The 8,733-nt window shown below is 42.0% G+C and overlaps 1 protein-coding gene across 1 annotated transcript; it reads right to left on the reverse strand.

Moving 5' to 3' along the window:
• Positions 1-1,740: 1,740 nt before the first annotated feature.
• Positions 1,741-7,965, reverse strand: il15l (interleukin 15, like; the record flags this gene model as incomplete). The annotated part of the gene is made up of 4 exons (XM_079577973.1): positions 7,777-7,965; positions 7,561-7,599; positions 2,498-2,650; positions 1,741-1,857 (listed from the first exon to the last, which is right to left on the reverse strand). The coding sequence occupies exons 1-4, from the start codon at positions 7,912-7,914 to the stop codon at positions 1,741-1,743; spliced, it is 447 nt and encodes a 148-aa protein (XP_079434099.1). The 5' UTR covers positions 7,915-7,965.
• Between the last annotated feature and the right edge of the window lie 768 nt (positions 7,966-8,733).

Here is an 8,733-nt window from a genome sequence, read left to right on the forward strand (position 1 = left end):
AAAGATTACTCACAAACATTGAAAGAAATAACCAGAATGCTCGCTCCAGCCACATTTTCTCCAGTTTGGCTTTACCCCAATCCAAAAGCTTCTGGAAAAAAAGGTGAGAAAATAGCGACAGAACTGAGACGAAAACAATGATGGAAATGTGACAAAAAAGTGACAAAAAATGGATGAAAAAGCTTAAATAATTCCACTCATGTCCAGCAGAGGTATAGATATAAACAACACATTACAGGCACAAGGAGCAGTCAGCCCTAGGGCGGCTGTGGCTTCAATAGTAAGGCTGGAGACCCTGATTTACAGGAGACTTTCACCTCCGCTCGAGTCAAATCAAGTAACTTTGCTCCGATTTCATTACATTTATGACAAAAAAAAAAAAAAGTCACAAAACATTTGTAGAAAAAGCAAACATTTGTTTTTCACATTTTGTTTTTCACATACGATAAAATCAGGGATTGTCTTTGTTCTGGAGGTCAGAGGTCAGAGCCGTCTGTCCGTCTGACTCTGTGTGTCCGAGTGTCCAAAGGCAAGCAGCCCGGTCCAGATGAAGACTTTTACACAAGCGCTCAGAGTCCCGCCCACTTCAGCGTCTCTGGGTTAAACCTGTGGAAGTGGAACCCTCATGCTGTGGGAGGGGCTTGTCGCGGTGGGAGGGGCTTGTTTCTGTGGGAGGGGCTTGTCGCTGTGGGAGGGGCTTGTCGCTGTGGGAGGGGCTTGTCGCGGTGGGAGGGGCTTGTTTCTGTGGGAGGGGCTTGTCGCTGTGGGAGGGGCTAGTCGCTGTGGGAGGGGCTTGTTTCTGTGAGAGGGGCTTGTTTCTGTGGGAGGGGCTTGTCGCTGTGGGAGGGGCTTGTCACGGTGGGAGGGGCTTGTCTGTGAGAGGGGCTTGTTTCTGTGGGAGGGGCTTGTTTCTGGGAGAGGGGCTTGTTTCTGTGGGAGGGGCTTGTTTCTGTGGGAGGGGCTTGTCTCTGTGGGAGGGACTTGTTTCTGTGGGAGGGGCTTGTCTCTGTGGGAGGGGCTTGTTTCTGTGGGAGGGGCTTGTTTCTGTGGGAGGGGCTTGTTTCTGTGGGAGGGGCTTGTCGCGGTGGGAGGGGCTTGTTTCTGTGAGAGGGGCTTGTTGCTGTGGGAGGGGCTTGTTTCTGTGGGAGGGGCTTGTCGCTGTGGGAGGGGCTTGTCGCTGTGGGAGGGGCTTGTCGCTGTGGGAGGGGCTTGTTTCTGTGAGAGGGGCTTGTTGCTGTGGGAGGGGCTTGTTTCTGTGGGAGGGGCTTGTTTCTGTGAGAGGGGCTTGTTGCTGTGGGAGGGGCTTGTTTCTGTGAGAGGGGCTTGTTGCTGTGGGAGGGGCTTGTTTCTGTGAGAGGGGCTTGTTTCTGTGGGAGGGGCTTGTCGCGGTGGGAGGGGCTTGTTTCTGTGGGAGGGGCTTGTTTCTGTGGGAGGGGCTTGTCGCTCTGAGAGGGGGCTTGTCGCTGTGGGAGGGGCTTGTTTCTGTGGGAGGGGCTTGTTTCTGTGGGAGGGGCTTGTTTCTGTGAGAGGGGCTTGTTTCTGTGGGAGGGGCTTGTTTCTGTGGGAGGGGCTTGTCGCGGTGGGAGGGGCTTGTCGCTGTGGGAGGGGCTTGTTTCTGAGGGAGGGGCTTGTCGCGGTGGGAGGGGCTTGTCGCTGTGGGAGGGGCTTGTTTCTGTGGGGGGGGTTGTTTCTGTGGGGGGGCTTGTTGCTGTGGGAGGGGCTTGTCCCTGTGGGCGGGGCTTATCCTCGCCGGCTCTGGCAGTCGGTGTTGATCTGCTGCAGGGTGTCCTCCAGCGCGTCCAGGAAGGTCACGGCCGGCCTTTCGGGAAACTGCTCACAGCGAACGCAGCCGGACGCCTGAGCCAGAGAGAGACGTTCAGCAAAGGAACTGCACATGAGGCTTTACCAAACAGGTATATACATTACATAAACACTAACAGGTACATACATAAAAACATAAATTCTAACAGAAGATACAGTAAGTATACGTCCAATAGGAAGAAACCACTGGACATGTGCATCACCACCTGGTTCTCTGTCTGGTTCCTGGTTCTGACCTGGTTCTCGGTCTGGTTCTGGGTCTGATCTGGGTCTGGTTCTGGGTCTGGTTCTGGTTCCTGAGTCTGACCTGGATCTCGGTCTGGGTCTGGTTCTGACCTGGTTCTCGGTCTGGTTCTCGGTCTGGTTCTAACCTTGATCTCGGTCTGGTTCTGACCTGGTTCTCTGTCTGGTTCCTAGTTCTGACCTGGAACCCGGTCTGGTTCTCGGTCTGGTTCTGACCTGGTTCTCTGTCTGGTACCTAGTTCTGACCTGGATCCCGGTCTGGTTCTCGGTCTGGTTCTGACCTTGATCTCGGTCTGGTTCTGACCTGGTTCTCTGTCTGGTTCCTAGTTCTGACCTGGATCCCCGTCTGGTTCTGGTTCTGGTTCTGACCTGGATCTCGGTCTGGTTCTGGTTCTGGTTCTGACCTGGATCTCGGTCTGGTTCTGGTTCTGACCTTGATCTTGGTCTGGTTGATCATGGATAAGATGATGTCCACGATCCCCAGGAGTCTGTTTATGTCCTTGTTTCTCGTGTCATCCATGGACCACTCGTCCAGGAGCATCTCCATCTCGGAGCTCATGCATCTCAGAGTGTCGTCCGGGCAGTTCTGGAAAACAGTGACATCACTTTAGTACCCCCACAGGCCTGGAACACAGTGACATCACTTTAGTACCCCCACAGGTCTGCAACACAGTGACATCACTTTAGTACCCCCACAGGCCTGGAACACAGTGACATCACTTTAGTACCCCCACAGGCCTGGAACACAGTGACATCACTTTAGTACCCCCACAGGTCTGCAACACAGTGACATCACTTTAGTACCCTCACAGTTCTGGAACACAGTGACATCACTTTAGTACCCCCACAGGTCTGCAACACAGTGACATCACTTTAGTACCCTCACAGGCCTGGAACACAGTGACATCACTTTAGTACCCTCACAGGTCTAGAACACAGTGACATCACTTTAGTACCCCCACAGGTCTGCAACACAGTGACATCACTTTAGTACCCTCACAGGCCTGGAACACAGTGACATCACTTTAGTACCCTCACAGGTCTGCAACACAGTGACATCACTTTAGTACCCTCACAGGCCTGGAACACAGTGACATCACTTTAGTACCCCCACAGGTCTGCAACACAGTGACATCACTTTAGTACCCTCACAGGTCTAGAACACAGTGACATCACTTTAGTACCCCCACAGGTCTGGAACACAGTGACATCACTTTAGTACCCTCACAGGCCTGGAACACAGTGACATCACTTTAGTACCCTCACAGGCCTGGAACACAGTGACATCACTTTAGTACCCCCCCAGGCCTGGAACACAGTGACATCACTTTAGTACCCCCACAGGTCTGGAACACAGTGACATCACTTTAGTACCCCCACAGGTCTGGAACACAGTGACATCACTTTAGTACCCCCACAGGCCTGGAACACAGTGACATCACTTTAGTACCCCCACAGGTCTGGAACACAGTGACATCACTTTAGTACCCTCACAGGTCTGGAACACAGTGACATCACTTTAGTACCCCCACAGGCCTGGAACACAGTGACATCACTTTAGTACCCTCACGCTCATGATGATCCTCCACATCCAAGTCAATAAAAGCAGTACAATACAATTAAATGGGGATTTTCACAACAAAAGCAGTACAACACAACTAACTCACACACACACACACATACACACATGACACACAGGCATGTGGATAACGCGATGTGATGATAGTGAGGTCTAAAGTTCATCGTGTTATCGGGAGAAATCGAAAGTTCCTGAACTTTAGGCCTGAACTGTCCTGAGGAAGAGGGGAAAGTAAAACAACTACAAACTTTCGCCACAGCGATTGACTCTGGAATAATGAATAAGTTACCAGAAAATCCTTGAAATCCTTGAAAATGCCTCGAAACTGTTGAAAAAATCTTTGAAACTCCTGGTATCCTTGAAAGTGTCCTGGAAACTGATGAAAATCCCCATTTACTTGTAATATACTCCAACTAAATGGGGATTTTCACAATAAAAGCAGTATAATACAACTAAATGGGGATTTTCACAGTAAAAGCAGTATAATACAATTAAATGGGGATTTTCACAGTAAAAGAAGTATAATACAATTAAATGGGGATTTTCACAATAAAAGCAATATAATACAACTGAATGGGGATTTTCACAGTAAAAGCAGTATTATACAACTGAATGGGGATTTTCACAGTAAAAGCAGTATAATACAACTAAATGGGGATTTTCACAATAAAAGAAGTATAATACAATTAAATGGGGATTTTCACAATAAAAGCAGTATAATACAACTAAATGGGGATTTTCACAATAAAAGAAGTATAATACAATTAAATGGGGATTTTCACAATAAAAGAAGTATAATACAATTAAATGGGGATTTTCACAGTAAAAGCAGTATAACACAACTGAATGGGGATTTTCACAGTAAAAGCAGTATAATACAACTAAATGGGGATTTTCACAATAAAAGCAGTATAATACAACTAAATGGGGATTTTCACAGTAAAAGCAGTATAATACAACTAAATGGGGATTTTCACAATAAAAGAAGTATAATACAATTAAATGGGGATTTTCACAATAAAAGCAGTATAATACAACTAAATGGGGATTTTCACAATAAAAGAAGTATAATACAATTAAATGGGGATTTTCACAATAAAAGAAGTATAATACAATTAAATGGGGATTTTCACAGTAAAAGAAGTATAATACAACTGAATGGGGATTTTCACAGTAAAAGCAGTAAAATACAACTAAATGGGGATTTTCACAATAAAAGAAGTATAATACAACTGAATGGGGATTTTCACAGTAAAAGCAGTAAAATACAACTAAATGGGGATTTTCACAATAAAAGCAGTATAATACAACTAAATGGGGATTTTCACAATAAAAGAAGTATAATACAATTAAATGGGGATTTTCACAATAAAAGAAGTATAATACAATTAAATGGGGATTTTCACAGTAAAAGAAGTATAATACAACTGAATGGGGATTTTCACAGTAAAAGCAGTAAAATACAACTAAATGGGGATTTTCACAATAAAAGAAGTATAATACAACTAAATGGGGATTTTCACAGTAAAAGCAGTATAATACAACTGAATGGGGATTTTCACAGTAAAAGCAGTATAATACAACTAAATGGGGATTTTCACAATAAAAGCAATACAATACGACTAAATGGGGATTTTCACAATAAAAGCAGTACAATACAACTAAATGGGGATTTTCACAGTAAAAGTATAATACAACTAAATGGGGATTTTCACAGTAAAAGAAGTATAATACAACTGAATGGGGATTTTCACAGTAAAAGCAGTACAATACAACTAAATGGGGATTTTCACAGTAAAAGAAGTATAATACAACTAAATGGGGATTTTCACAATAAAAGAAGTATAATACAACTAAATGGGGATTTTCACAGTAAAAGCAGTATAATGAAATTAAATGGGGATTTTCACAGTAAAAGAAGTATAATACAATTAAATGGGGATTTTCACAATAAAAGCAGTATAATACAACTAAATGGGGATTTTCACAGTAAAAGCAGTTTAATACAACTAAATGGGGATTTTCACAGTAAAAGCAGTATAATACAACTAAATGGGGATTTTCACAATAAAAGCAGTATAATACAACTAAATGGGGATTTTCACAATAAAAGCAGTATAATAGAACTAAATGGGGATTTTCACAGTAAAAGCAGTATAATACAACTAAATGGGGATTTTCACAATAAAAGAAGTATAATACAATTAAATGGGGATTTTCACAATAAAAGCCGTATAATACAACTAAATGGGGATTTTCACAATAAAAGCAGTACAATACAACTAAATGGGGATTTTCACAGTAAAAGTATAATACAACTAAATGGGGATTTTCACAGTAAAAGCAGTACAATACAACTAAATGGGGATTTTCACAGTAAAAGAAGTATAATACAACTAAATGGGGATTTTCACAATAAAAGCAGTATAATACAACTAAATGGGGATTTTCACAGTAAAAGAAGTATAATACAACTAAATGGGGATTTTCACAATAAAAGCAGTATAATACAACTAAATGGGGATTTTCACAATAAAAGCAATACAATACAACTAAATGGGGATTTTCACAATAAAAGAAGTATAATACAATTAAATGGGGATTTTCACAATAAAAGAAGTATAATACAATTAAATGGGGATTTTCACAGTAAAAGAAGTATAATACAACTGAATGGGGATTTTCACAGTAAAAGCAGTAAAATACAACTAAATGGGGATTTTCACAATAAAAGAAGTATAATACAACTAAATGGGGATTTTCACAGTAAAAGCAGTATAATACAACTGAATGGGGATTTTCACAGTAAAAGCAGTATAATACAACTAAATGGGGATTTTCACAATAAAAGCAATACAATACAACTAAATGGGGATTTTCACAATAAAAGCAGTACAATACAACTAAATGGGGATTTTCACAATAAAAGCAGTATAATACAACTAAATGGGGATTTTCACAGTAAAAGAAGTATAATACAACTGAATGGGGATTTTCACAGTAAAAGCAGTACAATACAACTAAATGGGGATTTTCACAGTAAAAGAAGTATAATTCAACTAAATGGGGATTTTCACAATAAAAGAAGTATAATACAACTAAATGGGGATTTTCACAGTAAAAGCAGTATAATACAATTAAATGGGGATTTTCACAGTAAAAGAAGTATAATACAATTAAATGGGGATTTTCACAATAAAAGCAGTATAATACAACTAAATGGGGATTTTCACAGTAAAAGCAGTATAATACAACTAAATGGGGATTTTCACAGTAAAAGCAGTATAATACAACTAAATGGGGATTTTCACAATAAAAGCAGTATAATACAACTAAATGGGGATTTTCACAATAAAAGCAGTATAATAGAACTAAATGGGGATTTTCACAGTAAAAGCAGTACAATACAACTAAATGGGGATTTTCACAATAAAAGCAATACAATACAACTAAATGGGGATTTTCACAATAAAAGCAGTATAATACAACTAAATGGGGATTTTCACAATAAAAGCAATACAATACAACTAAATGGGGATTTTCACAGTAAAAGCAGTACAATACAACTAAATGGGGATTTTCATAATAAAAGCAGTACAATACAACTAAATGGGGATTTTCACAGTAAAAGCAGTACAATACAACTAAATGGGGATTTTCACAATAAAAGCAGTAAAATACAACTAAATGGGGATTTTCTGGTAACTTCTTCATTATTCCAGAGTCAATCGCTGTGGCGAAAGTTTGTAGTTGTTTTACTTTCCCCTCTTCCTCAGGACAGTTCAGGCCTAAAGTTCAGGAACTTTCGATTTCTCCCGATAACACGATGAACTTTAGACTCACTATCATCACATCGCGTTATCCACATGCCTGTGTGTCATGTGTTTATGTGTGTGTGTGTGGGGGGGTGATATTACCTCGTAGTGCTTCTGGGTGGGCGTGTACATGTCTGAATCCTGGAACCACAAACATTTATTTTGATTAGAGATAAAAAACACATTAGGACGAGTACTTTTCCTGTTGTAGTAGTAAAAGTAGTAGTAGCAGTAATGGTAGTAGTAGTTGTAGTAGTAGTCGTATAGTTGTACTAGTATAGTAGTACTAGTATAGCAGTACTAGTATAGCAGTCGTACCAGGCTGGAGTTCGTCCGGTTCCTGATGGTTTGTAAAATGGCAAATCCGTCTGTTGTTCCGCAGATTTCTTCACCGAGCGCTGACATGAACAGAGCACAGAGCAGCAGTGAACGCACCACAGACGCTCTCAGCAACATGCCCTTTCCCTACCCCATACTGAGACCCTGAAGGCACCGCGGGGTCGGCCCTGAAGGCACCGCGGGGTCAGGGGTCAGTCCCGGGACTATTTATCTTTGTTTCAGTCCAGAATCTCAGCTCAGACCCGGCTTTGGTACTTCACTCGGTAAATCCTGCTTTAATCCAGGTTTAGTCCTGCTTTAATCCAGGTTTAGTCCTGCTTTAATCCAGGTTTAGTCCTGCTTTAATCCAGGTTTAGTCCTGCTTTAATCCAGGTTTAGTCCTGCTTTAATCCCAGGTTAGTCCCTGGTTAGTCCTGATTTAATCCCAGGTTAAATCTTGATTTAATCCCGGATTTAGTCCTGCTTTAATCCTGGTTCAGTCCTGCTTTAATCCCGGTTTAGTACCGGTTTAGTCCTGGTTTAGTCCTGGTGTAGTCCTGGTGTAGTCCATGTGGATTTCAGGATTAGCAGCTCTGGAGTTCTGTCCTGTATTTGTTGTAGTTCCACTCCCAGTTTGTGGCAAAAGATGGTTAAAAAAATCCTGGTTTAGTCTTGGTTTAATCCTGGTTGAGTCCTGGTGTAGTCCTGGTTTAGTCCTGGTTTAGTCCTGGTTTAGTCCTGGTGTAGTCCTGGTTTAGTCCTGGTGTAGTCCTGGTTTAGTCCTGGTGTAGTCCTGGTTTAGTCCTGGTTTAGTCCTGGTTTAGTCCTGGTGTAGTCCTGGTTTAGTCCTGGTGTAGTCCTGGTTTAGTCCCGGTTTAGTCCTGGTGTAGTCCTGGTTTAGTCCTGGTGTAGTCCTGGTGTAGTCCTGGTGTAGTCCATGTGGATTTTAGGATTAGC

Source organism: Gobius niger (genome assembly GCF_951799975.1).
Source record: "Gobius niger genome assembly, chromosome: 1".
NCBI lineage: Eukaryota > Metazoa > Chordata > Actinopteri > Gobiiformes > Gobiidae > Gobius > Gobius niger.